Genomic DNA, 25,476 nt, shown 5'->3' on the forward strand with positions numbered 1-25,476 from the left:
TGGATTTTTTCATAAATATTTCATTTTCTCTCTAGAAATTCGTAAAGCCTGAACACTGTTAATTGCTCTAGATATTCAATTGACCATTCAAAACAATAACTTACAGGATACAACAAATTGGATGTAGTCAAATGGCCTTTTGTAATTTTCTTATGTTTCTTTCTATCGCTAAAATAAAAATAAAATTTAGATACATCCTTGAGAATACATTCGATAAACCAGTTATTACGCTACTATGAAATAATTACTATGGATACAAAATTGCTGGAACTATGAAATAATTAGATTCTCTTAACAAAACACAAACAGGTCCACCATATGTTAGCTCAACATCCTAAATATTTCAAACAATGAAGAAAGATTGGCAGTAGAATCAAATCTCTACTGCATTAGTATACAGTAATTAGCAAGGTATGTTTTCCCAGACGTTTTCTACTATAAGCGGACATCAACTGGATAAACTTCAAATCTTTTTAGCTGAATATCAAAACTGATAAGTCTTGTCGATTGAACGCTATATTCGTTTCCTAAGCTATTCCGGTAACCCACAAGCTAGAACTACACAGCGACCTGAACACCAGAGAGAAGACGCAAAGTATGAGAAATACTTTACTCCAAGGTTCGTTTTTGTACAGAAAAACACGGTTATTTATAGATGTTAACGTTTGTTAAATCAACATATTTCGGCCAATCCGTTAGCGACATATTATGCTACTGACCAATAGTAGCACGCCACGTTGGAATTCTAGAATGCTCCATCGTGCTGTGATTAGCTAGGACTCTTCGGCTCTTTTAAGCCTCTGGAGGCTCCGTTGAAGTTCTCCGAAAGCCGACTCAACAAAAACCTTAAAACTACTACATTAAACTTTAAGCAGATTTTAGTTAAGAAGGTAAAATTCTATCTTTTAAATAAATAATATATTTGTAATGTCACAATGGGTAAAAAATTAGATAATCTGACGTTTCGTGACTTAGTGTAAGCACTTCTTCAGAGGATAAATAACCAAATTAAAATTAATCCAAGTTTAAATAGTACAACGGGACAAAAACTCCATTTTATTTTCAACAGTAAAAGTAAGATAGCTTCACATTAACGTTTAAATTAAGTGACATTATTTAATATTAATGTTTAAATTCAGTTTAAAAATCAATGTAATTGAAAATTAAATATAATTAATGAGAGTAAAGTTGTACAGAATGATGCGGTAATCTGTAAAATGGAAAACAAGTTCAAAGAGATCAAGTTTATATATATATATATCGTGAGTGGATTTTCTGTGCGTGAACTCTTAGGGATACATGAAACACGTCAATTTAAATAATTTCAATTTTTCTTTTTAATTCCCAGATATGTTTCAGTACTATTCACTCTTCCAGTTTTTCACGTGGTTCCGTTAATTAAATAACTTTAATTGTTTTTTAATTTCTCAATTTTATGTTGTTGGCAAGAGAAACTAAAACTGTTATTTTAACAAAAATGCTTACAAGTAAATCAGTCAATTTAAGTAAGTCACACTATATGAAAGCATTTAAGGAATCATATGTGGAGTAACAAGTCAGCTGGCAGAAAGTGTACTTTTAAAACTCAAAATAAAAGCTTGACATAAAATTTACAACACAATAGGAGAGAAACTATAGAATAATGTTTTATTCAGAAGGAAATACAAATAATCCATTCAGGAAATATTTTTCTAAAATCAGGAGAATAAACTGCAGTAAATTTTTGAATTTTGAGTTAAGTGCTATTACTAAATTACAACTCCATTTATTGTTGGATACAATGAATTTATGATATGTTATTGTATAACTAAGAAATTAGTTAAAGAAGGAATAACAATAGTGTCTTACTTTACTGACGTGAACAGTCGTAAATCTAATATGTTTAGCAAAATTTTCCTGTGTTACATGGTCGTTATCCATCAGACGGAAAGGTGTGGAATGAACTGGAACTAAGCACATATGAAACAACCTACTCTTCAAAACTTCAAGAGATCAGGAGTAGTATTCTGTTCACGGAACTGATTGGTTTTTTTTAAAATAAAAAAAGCTCATAATATTATCTTGCTGTACAATGAAATACACGCCACTCAGTGAATTAGTGATCAGTTTTCGAAAATAAAATATAAAGCTCATGGGAGAGAAATATTTGTCCGACTGATTAATTCCTTTTTCTTACACTTATTCCGGTGCTGACCAGTTGAATATTAACAAGAAGTACGTGTATCTGAGTAACTAAGTGATGTTCGTGAAGAGGAAACAAACCCAGTTATAGTGAAAATTCCCATTTTGAAATTTGGTAAATAATGAAGGAACAAATCAAGCGAAGAAATTTTTTTCAATTAGTTATCCAACATGGCTCTACACTAATATATATATATATATATATATATATATATATATATATATATATACTGCTGAGTCCCATACCAAGACGAAACGGCCGTCCAGCGCTTCCAGGTTTTCCATGGTGGTCTAGCTTCAATCGACTCATGAATCTAACTATTAAATTACTTTAACCTCGAAGCTCAAGCTACGCTTATACGCTGGCTAATTCAGTAACACTGTATATGTATTGCAGAATTCTTGCAATCAGTGGTTACAGTATGGAAAAATTAAAATTACGATTCTGTTGAAATTATTGAAACATACACAGGATCGCAAATGACAAAATGAAGTAAACATAGTAGGGAACGTTGAAGAAGGTAGAATAGGCAAAGGAGAATGACAGAAAGACATTGGTATCATTATCTTTGACAAGCAAATAATAATTTGCAAACTGAAAGAACCATGGCACTGATAACCATTTATTACTATCAGTATGGAGTAGTTTTTCGAAATCAACTCAATAACGGACATCTGAGTTGATCGATAGAAAAAAAGGACGACGTTGACCAATGTCTATGATTTGGTTTAAATATACATATATATGATGGAGTTCAAAAAGATAGAAAAAAACAATAACGGATAAACCTCGAAACTAATTCAAAAACAAGAATTTGAAGACTGTAGTATTAGTAAATAAACATACATTCGGACGCCCCACGATCGTAGTACTTTTCGAACTTAAAGCGGTGAGGTTCTATGGCAGTGTTTGTCATTGAAAGGAGTACCAAAGAAGTACATTAACCTTTTAAAGGATCTCTACTCGAACACAACTGGTAGAGTGAGAGCTTATGGCGAACTGTCATCAGAATTGATTACCTCAAGTGGTGTTCGTCAGGGCTGTCCACTCTCTTCATTCTTGTTTAACTTTGTCGTTGACATGCTTTTAGAGATAGCAATTTCCTCATCTAAATTTCCAGGCGTTAAACTTCTACCGGGAGATTCACTTTTTGACCTAGAATATGCCGATGACATAGTTCTATTTTGTGAAGACGCTGACAAAATGCAGAGTCTTCTGACCACTCTGAGCATCAATGCAAGCATGTTCGGGATGCGATTCTCCCTCTCGAAAAGCAAAATGTTACTTCAGGATTGGGTTGCATCGACACTCGAACTAATGATAGGGAGTGAAGCAGTTGAGCGTGTCGACCTCTTCACTTATCTTGGGAGCCTCATCAGCCTTTATGGTCTGGTGTGTGACAAAATCTTAGCACGGATACAGAAGGCTCGGCTGGCTTTTGCCAACTTGCGTCATTTATGGCGTAGGCGAGATATCCGTCTATCAACCAAAGGACGTGGTTACTGTGCAGCAGTTCGTTCCGTCCTACTTTATGGAAGTGAAACATGGCCGGTAAGAGTAGAGGATATTCGTAGGTTACTAGTATTCGATCATAGGTGTCTTCGAAATATTGCTCGTATATCATGGGACTATCGAGTAAGTAACGCAGTTGTTAGGAAACGGGTACTAGGTAAGGATGGCAAATCAAGTGATGAAGCAGTGAAACTTCATCAGTTGAGTTGGCTGGGACATGTGTTACGTATGCTCAACCACTGACTGCCCCGACGTGCGATGTTTCATGGTGTAGGAGTAGGTTGGAAGAAAGCTGGGGACGGCCAGATCAAAACATGGTTCAAATCCATGACGTCACTGACAAGTGGAGTGAGTCATGCTGGTAGGTGTAGACTATCTGGTTGGGATCTGCGAGACGATGGCAACCGGTGGTTAGAGACCTTGAATGACATGGCTTAGAATCGTTTGCAATGACACAGGTGCATTCACTCTTTGTGATCTCCCAAATTCTAATCTTCTGAGTTCTTCATGTCCCCTTTTTCCCTTTCCAAATTTATTTCACTGGATTATACTCCTTGAATAACATCTTCAAACCCTAATCTTTCCGATTACTGCTTATACTTTTACTACCTCTACCACTATGGGATATGAATCGACAATTGTATCTCTGTGCTAATGTGGTATGGCAACTCGAACTGATGTACGTATGCATGGAGTTCTACGTTGTTGCTGACTAACTGACTGACTGAGAAAATAATAAAATTTTTATCAGTGAGGTAGTCTAGCATAGCACATTATTGCATATTCTAAACTGTCTTCAGATTATGAAGTCATTTTCTGCATTTTAAGATCAAATCCTCTGGACACAGTGCAATAATTAAGTTCATCATGGATGAAAAAGTACATCCTCAAATTTGAACAGTCAGATGTTAAGCATCATTTCATTTTGTGTCTTGTATTACAAGACTTAAAGATCATTTATTGAAACATAGCAGGATGTTACTCTATAAATTATCCTGATTCAAGAAAAAAACATTAAGGAGACGTTGGTAATTACCCTACTTTAACACATATACTTGTTGATACATGAATTATCTTCATCTTATCACGAATTTCTTATTCATCATTAAATTTAGAATTGGAACTTCAAAATTTCTCTTACATAGAATATTCACAGTCCGATTCGTTGTTTAAAGAAATGATATACAAACAAATTATTTGCCACTTAAATTCAATAAATAGTACTAATGTAGAGTGTATACTAACTAAAGCTTCTTTTAATACAGGTATCATTACCAAGGTTTGATTTGATAATTTCGAATAAATTGAGCATTGGGTCGATTGTTATAAATAAATAGTATATTTGTAATATCTCAGTGAGTAGAAAAATTAGATTTTCTGACGTTTCGTGGCTTAGTGTAAGTCATTTCTTCAGAGAATAAATAACCAAATTAAAATTAATCCAAGTTTAAATAGTACAACGGAACAATAATAATACAATAATAATAATGTATAAAATATAAATTGTGAGAGAAAAACTTACTTAGGTGTAAAGAATGAGTAGCCGACAGGACGTGAAGAACTTTTCTTACGATATCCAGTATCATCATCTGGAGAAAATAGTACACAACAAATTTCAGTATATAAAACAGTGAAGTTGTTTGGAATAATTGGTAATTATTAAAATAATTCGATAAATCGTATGGAACCATAAGTTAATAGATGGAAATATTATATTTGGAATAATTTAAAACTTAAATAATTTCAGTATTTCACCGGGCAAACCAATCCGAACTACTTTAGGGACCCAGTTAGGCAAGCAAAACGTAGGGATTATTTAAATGTCAAAAAGTGGAATTATTTTAAACATAATATTACATAGATTGTCTCCTATACACTTCGTGCCAAACTGATCATTTAAATTTTGATATGATATAAGCTTGAGCAACCAAATGCTTTTAAACTACGAATGTAAGTTTAAATGTTGTAGTGTGGAGATATGGTGAGTACTCGATTGGACAGAAGAATTTCTTCATTCGATTTGTGCTATTCTTTTGCGTAAAAGTAAACCGATTAGATTAAATAACATTTACAAAGAATAAAATAATGGTAATTGTATATGTTTACTCCAGGGATCTAAGTTTGGTCCTATTTCTGTAGTAGACTTTGTCGACCTATACTGAATCCCAAAGATTGTGTTTAATGTCCACTTGGTTTACACCAATATATTTCATTAACACAAAACTACTGAATACAGAAAATGAAGTTTAATTACATAATCCCGATAAATAAGAGGATTAAGTTAATTGTATAGTGGTTGCTGAAATCCTGAAAAATGCAATGACATTCAACACTATAACACAGTAGTTGAGATTTAAGTTTCTAAATCACTTTAGCCAGTTCTAAATATATATACGCACAGATAGTAGTAAAGCATTTTGTTATCCCTTTGTCAAGTTCACCATCCTATTTTACATTAACCGTAGCTAAATAAACTGGAATTCGATGTATGTGGACAATTCAGAGAGCACAGGAATTCAGGTAAGCAAAGAATGTTTCACTTTACAAATTTAACAACAAGCAGTTTAATTTTTATTCCTTCGTATAATGATAACTAATTTTTTTGTAAATAACTAATTAGGGGTTCTAAAATAATCCCTAACTAGCTCCTTCTGAGTCCTTAGACTTAAAGCAGTCAGGAAACAACTTTTCACGACATAGGAGGCTAATACAATCACTTTTGACAATGTTTCTGAAATAGTTGGACTCTGAATTTCCCTATATGATAGTAAACTCTGGTAACTAGGAGTGTTTTGTCAACAATTCTGTCCACTATATTACTAATTTCAGTTCACTTCAGTTCAATTCTTTTCTTGCATTCTACACACTTTAAAATAATTCAGGACTGAATTGTGGCCAGAACCGATGATCATGCAAAAATTGTGGCATTATAATGAGCGCATAGTGTTACAAAGTTATGTAAATGCATTTAAACCCATATGATCGAACTGTTCTTCATGGAACCTATAACCTTAGAATAACCAATCACAAAAAGGAGTGTCTTTGACCAATAAATAACTCAACGGCAGTGAGATAACGACTGAGTACAGTACTTAACGCCCATTGGTTGGTTCAAAATGTAGCCATTCGCTCTCTCTTCCCGAAATACAGCACAGAACAAGAGTATAACAGGCAAATAAACTCCTACTGTACAGTTCAAATCGTAACTCAAAACTCGTGGAAAAAGATGGACTAATTACCTGACTGAGCAGCAGTATACATAAAAAACAATATAACCACGATTACATAGATGAATAGACCCGTAATATACTAACAGTAACTTAAGGAAGGTACAACACAACAACATCTAATGAATCACCAATGAATAACATATACAGAAGATTGAAAAATGCTGATCACAAATCGGAAGAAAATATTGTCACTTACGTGAAATATCATTCACTTTCACTGAAATATTTTCATCACTCTGTGATCGAGGTTTACCAACTCGTAACAATTGACGACCGAAAGATCTAATTAAAAATGTTACAACAGATGGTAATGGCCATACAAAATGTAAACTAAACACATCTTTAAGACATGCAAAAGTGATGACTTTTATACATTCAAAGGCTTGAAAAAATGAAATATGTTGATAAGCTAACGAAATCACGATTTGTCTGATACCACACTTAAGTGTAAAATGAATACCAACCTGATTACTAGACACAGTGTAGACATATAAGTTGTACATTAATCTATTGGTTGAAGACCATCCGATAAGTGACTGCATAAACCCTTAATTTTGTATTTGTAAGATGCGCTAATATAGTACATGTTTAAGTCAAATCAAGAATATTTATACAGGATTATCAATTTAAAGTACAAAATACTGGAGGTAGTGTATGTTCGATCGCTTAAAATAGTATACATTCACGTTTACCAAAAATTAAATCAGTATAGTATTCAGAGATTGTTGAGTTTAGAATGATATCATGAGTAGATCAATGATAGACCATCACTGAATACCTAGACGCACTTGACAGCCGTTTCCTCCTTGTATGGGACTCCTCAGCATTGCGCAATCATGACCTTACAAGTTAGACTCAGAATGCGTTCGATGTGAAACTAGACTATTAAATATGGATGATTATGAAAAACCATGTGTTCAAAGCTTTATGCATATGAGATTAAAGTAATAGCATTAGTATTTTTGTACTTTAAATTGATAATCCTGTATAAATATTCTTGATTTGACTTAAACATGTACTATATTAGCGCATCTTACAAATACAAAATTAAGGGTTTATGCAGTCACTTATCGGATGGTCTTCAACCAATAGATTAATGTACAACTTATATGTCTACACTGTGTCTAGTAATCAGGTTGGTATTCATTTTACACTTAAGTGTGGTATCAGACAAATCGTGATTTCGTTAGCTTATCAACATATTTCATTTTTTCAAGCCTTTGAATGTATAAAAGTCATCACTTTTGCATGTCTTAAAGATGTGTTTAGTTTACATTTTGTATGGCCATTACCATCTGTTGTAACATTTTTAATTAGATCTTTCGGTCGTCAATTGTTACGAGTTGGTAAACCTCGATCACAGAGTGATGAAAATATTTCAGTGAAAGTGAATGATATTTCACGTAAGTGACAATATTTTCTTCCGATTTGTGATCAGCACTTTTTCATCTTCTGTATATATTAATCATTGATTTCCTCCATTCTGAAATTCTGAGAAAACTTAAGTAATTTATATAGTTGAGTGAAGTATTATTATAACTCTCATGGTTCATTCACAGAACAACTATATAATGCATCAAGTTCAAAGATTAAAGAAATGGCTACATATGATAGGAGACATAAATTAATCAAAAAACATAGTGTACAGTTGAGGGTTATAAAGTAGTTTGCAGATTTTATTGAATATTCCGAATTCTTTTACTTTATTAACTGTTTATGATGTAATTAAACATGAAGGAATTCCCCCTTTTTTCATATCCAGTAATATAAATCAGTTTAATACTTTTTCAATTGTACTCATGATATAGCTCTAAGCACACTAACTGAAGGTTAGTGTTCTTAGTTTTAGTCATCAATAAGTTACAACACTTCGTTGTTAATCACTCATTTTAGGTTTTAAAAGCTATGATTTCATAATAATGCAATTTGAAACAGTTGTTACTCAGTTAAAAATTAGTGATTGAACTGAGTCATCTTTTGCCAAATAAATCACATGTAACCCAGTTATTTAAAGCTATGGTATTCGTTTATTTGTAACAAGTTTTGCATTGATAAAATCCCCATCATCAACAGATAAGAACAACTTGTTTTTTTTGTAGATGTCTAACGCGATCGTGTATACTAAGAAGTCTGTAAGTTAGCATTAACTATTTCTTACTAGTTACTCCTTACCTTTTTAAACTAGTTCGTCAACTGGCGTATTACAGTCCTTAATAGAAATCTATTTTACAAACTTCCTGATTTGATTTAAACCCTATTTAAATGACAAAGACTAGTGATAAAAAAACAAGTTCACTTGCATACAAGTTTATATTTTTGTAAATGTTCCAAATTAAAAATAATGTTGATAAATGTTCAGTTGGCTGAGTATACTGATGTGTATGATTTGTTTATTGTTTATCTATTTTTAAGTGAAATGTGACGAATTCTATTGTTTTGACGGTATACATGTAATATAAGATGAGAAAAATCTGTTTATCAAGTTTTTGGAAAAAATAAACAATGGAAATGTTTTTGTCTAATAACTTTATGTTGTTTAGTCAAACGACTAAGAGTGTTTTTTAAGTTTCGTATCTGTATCGAAATACGCTTGGGCTTGGAGCACACGCCACTGTCATATTATGCACTGATTTAAAATAAATTTGAACTTAATTTTATCACATACGTGAACAAAACTACTATCTGGACGATTGGTTGATTGATTGACCTGAGCGTCCAATGTTGTCGAAAGTAGTTATGAGGTCAGATCAGAAACCAGAATTAGTTTATCATTACTGCATACATAACCAGTGTAAATTAATGACGAAAAATATTGCGAATTAGATTATTTGGTATTACAACTTACTTTGATAATTTTAATTGGTAATATTTATTTTATTTTAGCTCTTCCTTCTACATCTACGGTCACTAGTCATCAACAGTTACCTTGTGATGGCAGTATTACCAGTGATTACACTAATCAAATGTCAGCACCATTTGATGTTTACCACAGTCATGAATTAGCAAAAAGATTACCGGCACATATATCGGATCCAAACGGTGATTTGTGTAAAACACCTGCAAGACAATCGAATACTCTGCCAGTTAAATGTATTCATGATTCTAAGACAACCGGTAATTTTGATACATTGTTTAACTCAACTCAATTTCCTACCAGTGGTCAATACCTCTGTAGTTTCAATATGAAGCTTATTCAGTCATCTAGATCATCGCTAGCTGCATCAATATCGCATAAACATAAAGCAACTGAGCCAATTATGTCAACCAGGATACTTACACTGAGTAAATCAATGTTCACTTCACATCCTATAGCACCGCATTCATATCTTCATTTGTTTCATAGCGATCCTGTTTGTGATGATGTGTGTCATGTTTCAAAAACAGTTACCACTCCAAACACTGATGTTTTAAACTTTGTATTCACTGATTTAGAGTAAGTGGGGTTTATTGAACACTTCTATTCATTGTTTTGTCATTATGGGGATAGTTTTTAGTTTTAAAAGATACTAAATATGTCGGTTAAATTGACGTGATAGTTTAACTCTTGTGAAACACTTTTATACTGATTGATGTGTAGTATTTATCCTTTGAGATTTTCAGATAAAAATAAGTCATTGATGTTTAACGTTAATTTAAGTTGTATTTAGTTATTGTTTACTAAGTGTAAACAACATGCTGTTAATTCCAGTGACACATCCATCGAAACTTTCTCTCTGACAATTTGTCATTTTCATTTGTTTTGATCTGGTAAATGTTTTCTCCTTTGTTTGAAATCTGAGTATTTAGAATTATCTAATCGTGTTGAGGATTCAGTGTTTTTTATGCTTGTTCACTAACACCATTTCTGGTTATTCATTCTAAATATGTGAATAGTAACAATTTCGGAGAGATGACCCGTTGATTAAGGCTCTTGATTTTCAGTCACTAAGTCAAGTGCTAGGTTCGAAACCCAATCCGACTACTTCTGTTTGGGCAAACGGGTAGTATAACTAACCCTCACATTTAAAGTGTAGCTCATAATCAAGTATGTGCCAAATGAATTAGTTTAAATTTTAATGACAATTTTGTGGTAGTATATCTATGGGTGAAAGTTGTAGGTTTGAATGAAGTGTTGATAGTTTTTCTTGTTTACCTTTCATCAAACTTGTTGTATATTATCGCACAATTACTCAAATTAAGACTCCTAAGTGTACACCTGTGAACATATTCCAAAGAGTGAAGAGATCGAAAGTTATGATTATGTTGTTTATCCTTGACATATCTCTTAGATTTATCATGAACGCAGAAATACTTACTAGGTTTTTATATATTCGATATTCCATTAATAAATAATGACATTTTACGCTGTTGAGTGGGAAATCTTGTTGTAGCATCTTTAAAAATGATGACAACTATAATGCTGCTTCCCAATAGATCACACGTTTTTATTTGAACTATACTACTTTCAGAGGAAATCGTGGTGAACTTTTTCGGTTACGTTTCACTTGTAATTTTATTTTCAGTTCGTAATGTGAATTCCTCAAACATAAACTCCAATAACCACATGTGTCAATAAATGAATATTCATGTTTGTCATTTTATTCGACGTTTTTTTTTCTACTTTGTCATTTTTCACCCATACAATGATCTGTCAAGTCCAAATCCTTCGTCCGTTATAGTCTTTTGGGTAGCAAACGGCAGTTCTTGGTATACTTCTGGCACCGTAAATATTGTTATATATGCTTATCATCATTAAAATGATAAATTCCAACCTGATGGTAGTATACATATGATAGTTCACAATCATGCTTTTATTTTTAAAAATACCTAACTCGTCCTTAACAGCCGAGACCTTTAACTCTCTCGTCGTTTCACACTGCCATTCAAAAGAATGTAAGATTTATATATTGAACAGTAAAAGAAGCTGAAATAAAAATGAAAGAATTCGTAGTAATAATCAGATGCATCAAGAAATTGTAACTTTCATTTGTTATTAGCTAAATAAAGACAGATCACCCGGTTCAAACTGATTCAAGATAAATGATTTGGTACCTACAACTGTTTATTTATTCAGTAAAGTCAATGAGTGACAGTCTTAGTTTGTCGCTTCACATATTCATTAGATATACTCTATAGATTGTTGATTGAAGTGCACATACAAAACATCTACTTGCCTGTTAATACATCATTACATACCGATATTCGACCATCAAGAAAAACACGGAAGTAATGGAAAGGAATTAAACAATGTATCAAAATTACCGGTTGTCTTAGAATCATGAATACATTTAACTGGCAGAGTATTCGATTGTCTTGCAGGTGTTTTACACAAATCACCGTTTGGATCCGATATATGTGCCGGTAATCTTTTTGCTAATTCATGACTGTGGTAAACATCAAATGGTGCTGACATTTGATTAGTGTAATCACTGGTAATACTGCCATCACAAGGTAACTGTTGATGACTAGTGACCGTAGATGTAGAAGGAAGAGCTAAAATAAAATAAATATTACCAATTAAAATTATCAAAGTAAGTTGTAATACCAAATAATCTAATTCGCAATATTTTTCGTCATTAATTTACACTGGTTATGTATGCAGTAATGATAAACTAATTCTGGTTTCTGATCTGACCTCATAACTACTTTCGACAACATTGGACGCTCAGGTCAATCAATCAACCAATCGTCCAGATAGTAGTTTTGTTCACGTATGTGATAAAATTAAGTTCAAATTTATTTTAAATCAGTGCATAATATGACAGTGGCGTGTGCTCCAAGCCCAAGCGTATTTCGATACAGATACGAAACTTAAAAAACACTCTTAGTCGTTTGACTAAACAACATAAAGTTATTAGACAAAAACATTTCCATTGTTTATTTTTTCCAAAAACTTGATAAACAGATTTTTTCTCATCTTATATTACATGTATACCGTCAAAACAATAGAATTCGTCACATTTCACTTAAAAATAGATAAACAATAAACAAATCATACACATCAGTATACTCAGCCAACTGAACATTTATCAACATTATTTTTAATTTGGAACATTTACAAAAATATAAACTTGTATGCAAGTGAACTTGTTTTTTTATCACTAGTCTTTGTCATTTAAATAGGGTTTAAATCAAATCAGGAAGTTTGTAAAATAGATTTCTATTAAGGACTGTAATACGCCAGTTGACGAACTAGTTTAAAAAGGTAAGGAGTAACTAGTAAGAAATAGTTAATGCTAACTTACAGACTTCTTAGTATACACGATCGCGTTAGACATCTACAAAAAAAAACAAGTTGTTCTTATCTGTTGATGATGGGGATTTTATCAATGCAAAACTTGTTACAAATAAACGAATACCATAGCTTTAAATAACTGGGTTACATGTGATTTATTTGGCAAAAGATGACTCAGTTCAATCACTAATTTTTAACTGAGTAACAACTGTTTCAAATTGCATTATTATGAAATCATAGCTTTTAAAACCTAAAATGAGTGATTAACAACGAAGTGTTGTAACTTATTGATGACTAAAACTAAGAACACTAACCTTCAGTTAGTGTGCTTAGAGCTATATCATGAGTACAATTGAAAAAGTATTAAACTGATTTATATTACTGGATATGAAAAAAGGGGGAATTCCTTCATGTTTAATTACATCATAAACAGTTAATAAAGTAAAAGAATTCGGAATATTCAATAAAATCTGCAAACTACTTTATAACCCTCAACTGTACACTATGTTTTTTGATTAACTTATAATTTCCAAATATTAGTATCAAACAACTTACATGTTGTGGATTTTGATATAACATAACGCGTTGTTTGTAATTGTTCATTTAATGCTTTTAACTGTTTTTTAAGTGTTTTCAACTTTTCACTATAAATACGTTTAATTTCACTTTCACGAAAGGCAGATTGATCATTTGATATCGATGACAATGACAATAATGAGGAAGATGATTTATTTTTACTAATTTCAGGTTTCGATACTTCTGCTAATTGTTCAAATAATCGATCATTCAATTCTGAAAAAAAAAGAATAATACATTATGAAATCAAAATAACAATAGGAATAAAAATTCAGTAAGTCTGAGCTTATGAATTAGATTGTCATTTGGCATTGTTACTTGAAATGAACTAGGTGTGACGAGGTTCAAACAAAAAAGTATTCAATCAAGTACATGTACGCAAAATGATTTTGATTGAGTAACTTTGATAGGGTGAGTGCTGTTGAGAAGTCACTAATTAGGACAAAGCAGCTTTCCCATTTGTTATACAGCTGATAACAGTATGTAGCAGGGATTGACATTGAACTGAACTAATCTCCATTATCTTCCTTTTCATGATAGTTGGGAGTTGTAAAACTGTAAGTTCATGTGTTTTTACTTATTGAAACTGACCATATTTTTGGGTAGCGTATTTGAATTTTTGTCTTACCTTCATATAACAACTACAACTTATAACCTAATGCACTCACCTGTAGGTGATTACTAAACTGGCTTGTCTTTATACGTTAAATGGTAATGGAATCTATTAAATTATATAAAGCTATCATTTTGAAACTAACTAGAAAGAACTAGAAAACAAAGACATATTTTTTTAAAAAATTGTATGCAATGAGAATACTCTGATTAATAAATAGGATAAAGTGTTCATCATTTAATATTGGTAAATAAACGTAGTATTGTTTAGTCATGTTCGTTATTCACACATACATTATACAAGTTACGCAAAAACTCATGTTCAATATGTACGTCACGCTTAAATTGAACATTGGGAGATAATTGATGCGGTAATATTTTAATATATTAATTTAAATCAATTAATGAAGATAAACATTCGCAACAATTATAACAACGTCGGAAACGACACAGTCAAGCAATTAGAAAGACAAATTTTAATAAACTAATAAAATAAACAAGATGGCTTTTTCAAAGAATGAATGGACAAGTACAAATAACTAAACAACTGATTGAAAACTCGATATGCATAAGTAATTGTGAAGAAAAATTACTTTTATTAATTAAAATCAATACAGGAAAATATAAATAAAGTTTTACTGAAAGTATTGTATTGAAGTAATACCAGTGCGGAGAATACTCATCTTAAAATTATACATGATGGGAAACATACATTTTGCATTCACTGAAACTAGAGCGTAAACTGAAATTGGCATTCCGCTTATTGATCTTAGTCATTTCCCTTCTGTACAATTAAATTTGTTCTTTTTTTAAAAAAGATATCAGTGAGTAAAATAACAAAGTTTCTATAGGCGACAAGTAGTCGTTGGTTTGCGCTACAGTGATAGATGTAGACAACCTAATTGAGGTACGTGTGATAACTGGCATCAGTAGCTGAACACCTAGGCTGAGATAGACCAGAATAGTTCACAGTAGCACAAAAGCACTCACTCGCCATCTTCCTAACGATCTTAAACTCCAGTATTCCTTCATACATACCTTCATCCACTTTGCCTTACAGAGCTATATTCTCAATGTTTAATCTCATTGTCATTGTTACTGCCTACATCATATCAATTTCAATCATAATTCATCTTGTAGTGCTAATGTAGTGTGGCAACTTCGGCCAACGCATATACGTTAAGCGTCATGATAAGGATATCTGTTTGTTGAAAAAGTCATATGGTTCTCTACTAGACTTCTCGTAGACGAACAAATGCTTGGTGAATATATACTAGAAAAATGTTGGATGACAAGCAATTTCGTGAAAATAAACATGCTTTTTTCATTAAATTGTGAGTAGTACAGAAACATATTCCTTAAGAGAATATGTAAAATCAAATTCCAACGCGGAACTAATTTTTTCTAGGAAAAAAATGAACGTATAGGCCAAGCAACCTACCACATTACATGAAAATATACTAATTTCTTAATCTTCTAACTGTTAGTTATAAATTCATCAAATAAAAGTACAACTATACATTAAGAAAAACCCGTAATAAGTGAAGACGATTCAAAATTAACGGCATTTTCGAAAGGTCAATGTACCAAACACCAGGTTAATTGTTCATATGCAAATAAATGCTGATCAGTATATTTTCTTTAATACCTTGGATACATGATCATAACACTTTCTGATGACAATTGATTACCATCCACCAAATAGCAACTTACATTCATTATAATATTATTTTAAATAGCCATGATTATAATAGCCTTTAAAATTACCAAATATATATATGTATCATTCACATGTTTAATTGATTACCTAAAAATGTTAACCTAGTTTAAAAGTCCATGTACATATAGCATGTGAAACTTTCGCAATAATAATAACAGACAAAAAAGTAAAAGAAAATAGAAGGAAAGAAAATATACACAATATAAACTTCAAAGTGATTTGGATTCTAAAAGTTTTATTATAGCAAAAAAAAGAAAGAGTAACCCATTACAGTGAATTTCGATACAAAAAAGCTGTTTAAACACATTTCGCCTAATTAGTTTGTAAAATACATGTGTTCAAATAATCAATTCTAGGTTATTTAAAACAATAGTTATTTAATGCTATTATTTCAACTATAAACACAATAAAGTGGATGATGTACTTAATGTACCAACTCACATTTGAAACACAGAAAAAACAGAAAGATTTATAGAAATATTTTGGCAATAACAATGTGACTGTTTGTAATATTTAAAAGAATAAGTCATATAAGCCCCAAGTACTAGTCACTTCAATCTACCAGGGTAAATGGAATAGTGGAAGAGGGGTATAGGTCACTAAAACTGACGCTAAAACCATGGTTTCAGTTGATTTGGAAACCATATGACATACCATACTTCTCTACTACTGCTTGTTCTAGTTGCTGTTTATTTTGAATATTTCCCCGAACAAGCTCAGATAAGATTGCCAAGTGAAACGTCAGAACTAATTTCGATCGTTGACATATCAAGTAACATTCATTTTTCATAAACGAAATGCTTTGGAAAGTTCTACAAATGACTAACAAACAAATCAAATTGCATAGTTGGAGCTACGATTCTGTGGCTTGAACACTGAATTCCCAAATAGTGAGCTGTAGATTTAAGAACCTCCCTCTTTCATAGGTATTAAATTACAGAATCAAGTGGTATGTTTACCCTACACACATACATATACAAACAAAATCTACGACACGAATCAATGCTTCACTAATTTAAATGTAAGCTGATAGGACGAAGCGTCACTGTATACCTACCTATATTAGGTGACAACCAATTCAAGAACAAGGTAAAATCCTCATCAATGACACCATAAACCAGTAACCATATATGATGAATTGGTTGAAATTTGTATAAAAGAAGATAATTCTAGACTGATGTTATAAAATTCTAAGCGTAACTTTAGTAAGCTAGTAACAGAACCTGTCGCTTCTAATCACGGTAAGCGAAGTATGGTTCGAATCTGTGATCAGGATATGACAGTCAAGTGATTTAAATACTGACCACTAGTTTCATGGCTTTAATTAGGAACTAAACTGATAATGGAGAACCGAACTACACTAAATGAAAGTCCAAAATTTGACAGCATGAGTGACAAAATATAAACAATCTTTAAAGGAAACGAAAAAGTGACATTTAGGAAATCATGCATTCTAAACACAAAAAACTCTATACTATTATGAGAAATGAATTTTCTTTGAAGTAAAAAACATACCTTTCTGTTCATTTAAGTTGTCTTTTATTGCAGTTTCAAGTTGCATTACATCATGTTGTAATTGTTGCATTTTAAAGGCTGTCAATTCAGAATCAATAGGATTGGCACTATCATCATGGCAAGTAGAATTACCGCTGCCAGGAGCAACATCAGCACCGACAAAATCAGAAACGGGTGATGACAAAGATGATAATACTGACTGCGAATTGATTGGTTTATAATCTTCCATTAATTTATTCAAACTATGTCCATTTGTACTAGTAACCGACTCCGTTTGAGGGGATGATTGTAAAGTATTACTTGGCTAGAAGGATCATTGAAAATAATAATAGAAATTAACAATGATTTGTCTTACAACTGTTTATATAATGATGTTAAAATTTCACTGTACAATTCCAGATTTAGAAGAATTACTAACCAAGTTTGTTTGTTTTTTAGAGGCATTTAACATATTCAAATTAATTTACATGGTTTTTTGAGATTGCATCAAATGGAATTTTCAGTCAAGTGAAGAATTAAAGCCGTAAAAACGATAGTTTTGAGCATAGATATCTACGATGATAATATTTCAAAGACTTTCCAAAAATAAGACTAAACGAAGTTACGTACTCATCAAAAAGTAACATGCATGTAAGCATTATAAGTTTAAATCAAATTTATCGAATAGATTGAGAAATATTTAATTTCACTCCAATTCATAATGATCCTGTGGTTAAGTATCTCGATGTTCATTTCACTGGCATCAGAATTCAGACAATTATAAATGAGTATAATACTTTTTCTTCTATTATGAACCAGACAATAAATGATATTCATAAGTATAGTCACAGATATATTTGATAATCTTTGTTATTGAAGTTACTTTTAGACATGAAAAATAATAGTAGAGACTTTACTATTTTCATTATCATATTTATACACAGAATGGATGAATGTATATACATAACAGAAGTGTACAGACTGCACACATATTGAGTTTTGGCATACCGTCTAAATAATAACACATTTGTAGTCATGTATTTATGTGACCTATAATAAATTTAATTGTATAGTCTGATATTGATGTTATTATCGTATCAGAGTCGGATAAAAATGATTGCCTTTATATTCATTTAGCCTTAAAATTATTGAACAATGTATAGTGTATTATAAGAGGTAGGTATATAGAATGTGCACATAAATTTAGGCACCAGTGTATGTGTGCATCAGTTCATTACAGTAACAATCAACTATACTCCAATTGAATCATTGGCTAACTTAAAGTAATAATCCAACTTTATTACTGAAAATGTGATTAGTACAGTCATCATTACAACTATATTAAAACATAACATGAGAATTATAAATATTTTCAAGGTCTCGTGTATAAATAATAACCTACTGAAATATATTTTCCTAAACAAATGGATATATTGTTAGAAAATGAATACGAAATCTTATGAATTTGGTTGTTATACACTAGTGTTAGCCATGTGATAACTTAACAAAAACTAATTGGGCTAGTTAATGGAGATTCAGTCGCCTAAACACAACAGATAAAATCCTACAGAAGTGTATTGGAAACATATTAGGTGATAATTTGTACAGCACACATCTTAAATTTATATGCCCAAATATACCAATGGATGACATAGCTAACTGCAACAAATAAATAGTTAATTAAAGTTCATGAAATAGTCAGTCAGTCAGTCAGCTACAACGTATGACCAGGCACATATATGCATCGGTCCAGGTTGCCATACCGCATCAGCACAGCAAGATGAACACCGGATTCATAGCAGTGGTTAGGTCAAAGGTGGTAATATATAAAAGAAAGATTGCAATAAGGATATAGCACAGAAAGAAAGAATTAGTTAGTAGAAAGAAAGATATGAAGTGATTTTAATCTCTTAGTTTAACGGAAGACAGGGAGTGTATACACCTACGCCATTGTGATCGATTATGAGCCATGTCACCAAGAGTCTTCAACCATCGGTTACGATAGTCACGCGGACCCCAACCAAGTAGTGTACATCTACCAACATGGCTCACATCACAAGTTAGTCACTTCAAGCACTGATGCCACGTTTTGGTTTGGCCGCCCCTGACTTTCTTCCAACCATCCCCAACACCGCATAGCATTGCACGTCGTGGTAATCGGTATTCAGGAATACGTAACACGTGGCCCAACCATCTCAGTCGATGAAGATTCATAACCTCATCAACTGATTTACCATCATTCCCTAATACCCTGAGTGTGACCTCACTATTACTTACCCGGTGATCCCAACAGACACCAGCAATATTTCTAAGATATCTATGATCAAGTACTAATAATTACGAGTAACTTCTGCTCTTAATGACCACGTTTCCCATCCGTAAAGTAGAACAGAACGGACTGTTGCGCAGTATACTCGTTCTTTTATTGATAGACGGATATCTCGCCTTCGCCACAGGTGGCGTAAGTTGGCAAAAGCCAAACGAGCTTTTCGAATCCGTGCTGAGATTTCGTCCGATACCAACCCATTAGGGCTGATCAGACTTCCAAGATAAGTGAAGTTGTCAACGCGTTCGACTACTTCACTCCCTATCCTTAGTTCAGGTGTTAACGCAGACCAGTCCTGAAGCAACAACTTGCATTTACAGAGAGAGAAGCGCATTCCAAACATTCTGGCATTGTTGCTCAGTGCTACCAGAAGACTCTGCATTTTGTCAGCGTCTTCACCAAACAGGACTATGTCATCTGCGTATTCTAAGTCGATAAAAGGACCTCCTGGATGGAGATCAATACCCGAGAACTCAGTCGACGAGAAAGTTATTTCCATCAGTAGATCTATGATGAAGTTAGACAAAAATTGGGAAAGTGGACAGCCTTGACGGACACCACTTGAGGTTGCAAAAGTAGATGACAGTTCGCCATAAGCTCTGACTCGACTAGTAGTGTTCGAGTAAAGAGCCTTTACAAGATTTATGTACTTCTGGGGTACGCCTTTCAATGACAGACACTGCCACAGAATCTCGCGGTCTACCGAGTCAAATGCTGCTTTTAAGCCAAGAAAGACCACCATTGTCGGACGCCGATAAGTATACCTGTGTTCTAGAATCTGATGAATGGTGAATATGTGGTCGATGCAGCCACGACCAGGTCTGAAGCCAGCTTGGTTCTCTCGTGTTTGCAGTTCACGAGTCTTAGTTAGGCGTCTGATAATTATCGAGGCTAGTATTTTAGATACTATATTAGTTAACCTAATCCCTCTGTGGTTATCACAAGATGATTTTGACCCTTTCTTATATATTGGGACGATAAGTGATTGTGACCAGTCAGATGGAATAACGTCTAACTCCCAGATCTTAGCTAAAATATTAGTCAACCTAATCGCTAAAATTGGACCACCATCCTTAAAAACCTCTGGAGTCAATCCATCTGGACCAGCTGCCCTTCCTCGCTTCAGATTAACTATAGCCTTTTGAACTTCAGCAAGAGTTGGGGGACCTACTTCAATGTTCCATTCACACTGTCTAGGAATGGAGGGTAGTTGTAGAGTCGCTGAAGGCCAGCTGAACTGTTCCCTAAAATGTTCCGCCCATCGTTCTAAACGTCTGGACTGGGAGCAGATGAGAGTATCGTCTTTTCCGAAATAATCTCACTTACACTTGATTTATTAGTTCCAGTTTCTTTTATTAGTCTATAAAGCTGTCTTGTGTTCCCTATAGTCGCCGCCTTTTCCATCTCTTTTGCTTTCATTGCCCACCACTGCTCACGGTCGTTTCTTAGACTTTTTCTTAACCTAGATCTGATTTGTTGTCGCTCTTCATCATGTTCAGAACCTGATGGGACGAGTTTGCGAGAATCCATCAGTGTGATAGACTTTGAAGAAATCCACTGGTTCTTTATAACTCTGTGGTTTAAGTCGCTAATAGATGTCACTGCTGTTTCCACAGCTGCTTGTATATTTTTCCAAGCAACATCTGGGTCAGCCTCGTCTTCAGAACTACCTAATTGTGAACTCAGTTGTTCTTGGAACCTACTTTTGGTTTTCTCGTTACTCAACTCAGTTCTAATGGGTCTTTTGCGTCCAGTGAGGCGCAAGCAGATGCGTGCCCGTATTAGGGAGTGGTCGGAGTCCAAGCAGGTACTCCAGAATGAGCGACAATCTTCTACCGACCCTCTCCAATGGTGACTGATGGCAATATGGTCTATTTGAGTCCATCGTTGGTTTGGTGTAGGGGTCGCCATGTTAGACGATGTCTCTCCTTATGCTTAAAATTTGTGTTTGCTAAAAATAAACGATTGTCTGAGCATAGTTGCAGCAGGCGATCACCATTATCTGTTCGCTGTGTCGGAATACTAAAATATCCACCTAAATGCCTTTCTGTTTGGTTTAAGCTACCTATCTGAGCATTAAAGTCGCCCCCTACGAGTACTATGTCTGAACGCTTAGCTTTCTGAAGAAGTTCAGAAAGCTTTCTGTAAAAGTCATCTTTCACATCATCTGAGCTGCAGTCAGTGGGAGCGTAGGCAGAAACGACGAAAAGGCAGCGACGTGTATCTCTATCCTTCCGAGTTCTTACGGAGCCGTTTAACCGAACAGCACATAGACGACTGTTGACGGGGATCCACTCTAGCAGTGCTTATTCCGCCCTCATGCTTAGTGCTATGCCTACACCTGCCAGTCCACGAGAACTGGCCATCGGGTCACCAGATACACGGAGGGTGTATCTCGTTGGCTCTCCGTTTTGCCGAGGTGAGGTCAAGTGAATGACCACACTGGGATCCTGTATGCGTGTTTCGGAGACACAGCATACATCAATGGAAAGAGACTCTAGGGTTTTAGCCAAGGAAGCCTGCTGACCGATTTGACATAGGGTGCGTACGTTGAAGGCTCCAATGTGTAGTTTGGAGCGAGGTTTCAGTAGACCTGGGACAGAGTTTTGAGCACTAGAATCGTTGGCTATGGTGACACTTGAGGAGGAGGCCGAAAGAGGAAGTTTAGAGTTGAAAGTCGATAATAGGAATTGAAGACGGAGGTTGATTATGAATACAGTGGTCTTGAGTGCTGTTAGAGGTATGAGGGCGGTTATCACTTCCCGGTTGCCCACACCGAGGAAGGGTTCTTCTGGAGGTACCTGAAAAGGAAATTGGATTAGAGGCGGTCTCAGTGACCTGAGAGCGTGACCGCAGTGCCCAAGGGACAACTGCTTGAGGCCGGTCGCGCACGGCCTTTTCGTGGGAGGTTTTTGACGTGTTAGCTCCGTTCTTCAAAAGGGCCTTACCGCCGGAGACGGAAATCCGTGAGGTAAGGTGAGGTGTGCATTTTTAGGGTCGACCTTTTCTAACCCCACTCCTCCTTGTGGGAAGGCAGCATCGCTGTCACGCTGGTTGTCTGAAGGAAACACCTTACTACTGTCACATCTCTGTACAGTCAGCAGTACGACTTCGCCTTCGGACCTTGGGTTTGTTGCTTTCAGTCTTACCGCTCTTCAACCGACCTGTCTGACATGGTAGGACCTTGAGGAACGGTTGCTCCAGCCAGTATAGCTCGGTTGCTTCATCACGATAGGCAAGCCCGACCACCACGTCAAGGTAGCAACAACGGTCGGGTTCATGAAATAAGAAAGGGATAGATAAGATTTTACAGTTTTTTTTTCGAATTCTAGTTTCGGGTAATTTACAAGAGTATGATAAATAACTTTGTTATCTTAAAAAAAAAAACTGACTTGTCAGTCAGTCACCTACAACGTAGGACCAGGCACATATACGTCGGTCCAAGTTACCACACCTCATCACAACAAAATGAACACCAGATTCATTAAAGTATTTACTTCAAAAGTAGTAATATGTAAAAGAACGGTTTCATACATGGATATGATACAGGAAGAAAGAATTAGTTAGTAGAAAGAAAGGTATAAAGTAATTTTAATCTCATAGTTTAACGGAAGACAAAGAGTGTATACACCTACGCCGTTGTGATCGATTCTAAGCCATGCCACACAGTGTCTCCAACCATTGGTTACGATGGTCACGTAGACTCCAACCAAATAGTCTACATCTACCAACATGGCTCACACCACAAGTTAGTCACTTCAAAGACTGTTGACACGTTTCGGTTTGGCCGCCCCTGACTTTCTTCCAACCATCCTCAACACTAGTCAGCATTGTGCGTCGTAGTAATCGGTGTTGAGACACACGTAACACGTGGCCCAATCATCTCAGTCGATAAAGATTCACAACCTCATGATTTACCACCATTTTCTAATACCCTACGTCTAACCTCACTATTACTTACCCGGTGATCCCAGTAGATGCTGGCAATATTTCCAAGACATCTATGATCAAGTACTAATAACTTACGAGTAACTTCTGCCCTTAATGACCACGTTTCCCATCCGTAAAGTAGAACAGAACGAACTGTCGCGCAGTATATTTGTTTCTTAATTGATAGACGGATATCTCGATTTCGTCAGACACCAACGCATTACGGCTGATCAACCTTCTAAGATAAGTGATGTTGTCGATGCGTTCGATTACTTCACTCCCCATCTTGACGGACACCACATGAGGTTGTAGAATCAAATGACAGTTCGCCATAAGCTCTGACTCGACAGGAATAATCAGAATCTAAACATGTACTCCAGGACGAGAGGCAGTCTTCTATCGAGTTTCTCCAACGACGACTGATGGCAATATGGTCTATCTGAGTCCATCGTTGGTGTGGTGCAGGGGGTCTCCATGTTAGACGATGTCTCTCCTCGTGCTTAAAATTATCGCTTATCCGAAATAAACGATCGTCTGAGCACAGTTGCAGCATACAAACACCATTATCTGTTCGCCGAGCCAGAATACTAAAATACATACCAAAATGTCTTTCTGTTTCCTTTAAGCTACCTACTTGTGTATCAGAATCACCTGCTACGAGTTATATGTCTGAGTGTTTAGCTTTCAGAAGTTCAGAAAGCTACGTTTGTAAACATAAACTGGTGTCGATCTTCGTTTGTGTGTTTTAAGTTTTAGAATGACTTTATCGACTGTCTAACTCTAAGGTGTCGTCCAAAACATCTGAATAAATACAAATATGTTTATGTTACCAATTTCTACATGACTCCAGATTGCACATCATCTGCACTATCTGTTTTCGCTGATGAATCCACTGAGTTCGCTGTTACTGCCTTCAGTGATTCACTTTCAGTTGTATGTGGTGATTTCAATTCATGCGACTGTAGCTTCTTTACGTCACTAGGTCACCAGAACGTAGTAGATTTTCCTACTCGTTTGGATGATCATTTAGACTTCGTTTTCATTAATGATGTGGGTATATATGCGACTCGTAAACGTGCCCCATTATCTAGCTCGGATCACTGTATAATTCGTGTTCTACCTACAGCATATGGAAAGCACGGGAAGAGTACACTCTTACATCAAACCAAGAAAGTCAAATATAGGAATTACACAGAAGAAAATATCCGAAATCTGAAAAACATGTTTCATATGACTAACTGGGAATTATTTACAGATGACTCCCTGGAAATCACTACTGATGTTATCACTTGTTACCTTAAATTCTGTTTTCATATTTGTTGTCCCACTGAAACCATTTTTGTAAGTTTTGATCGACTTACATCTGGTGTGTGACGAAATTTCAGCACGGATACAGAAGGCTTGACTAGCTTTTGCCAACTTGCGTCATTTATGGCGTAGGCGAGATATCCGTCTATCAACCAAAGGACGTGTTTACTGTGCAGCAGTTCGTTCCGTCCTACTTTATGGCAGTGAAACATGGCCGGTAAGAGTAGAGGATATCCGTAGGCTACTAGTATTTGATCATAGGTGTCTTCGAAACATTGCTCGTATATCATGGGACCATCGAGTAAGTAACACAGTCGTTAGGAAACGGGTACTAGGTAAGGATGGCAAATCAATTGATGAAGTAGTGAAACT

The 25,476-nt window shown here is 34.6% G+C and overlaps 1 protein-coding gene across 1 annotated transcript in view; it reads right to left on the reverse strand.

Moving 5' to 3' along the window:
* Window positions 1–25,476, reverse strand: part of MS3_00010220 (uncharacterized protein) — a gene marked incomplete at its 5' end in the record, with an annotated part of 48,154 nt that overhangs the window by 17,917 nt on the left and 4,761 nt on the right. Inside the window, 4 exons of the mRNA XM_051218580.1 lie at window positions 105–168; window positions 5,217–5,283; window positions 13,694–13,930; window positions 17,562–17,865. Coding sequence (XP_051075152.1) covers window positions 105–168; window positions 5,217–5,283; window positions 13,694–13,930; window positions 17,562–17,865 — 672 coding nt within the window. The remainder of the gene's footprint in view (window positions 1–104; window positions 169–5,216; window positions 5,284–13,693; window positions 13,931–17,561; window positions 17,866–25,476) is intronic.

Source organism: Schistosoma haematobium, chromosome 1 (assembly GCF_000699445.3).
Source record: "Schistosoma haematobium chromosome 1, whole genome shotgun sequence".
NCBI lineage: Eukaryota > Metazoa > Platyhelminthes > Trematoda > Strigeidida > Schistosomatidae > Schistosoma > Schistosoma haematobium.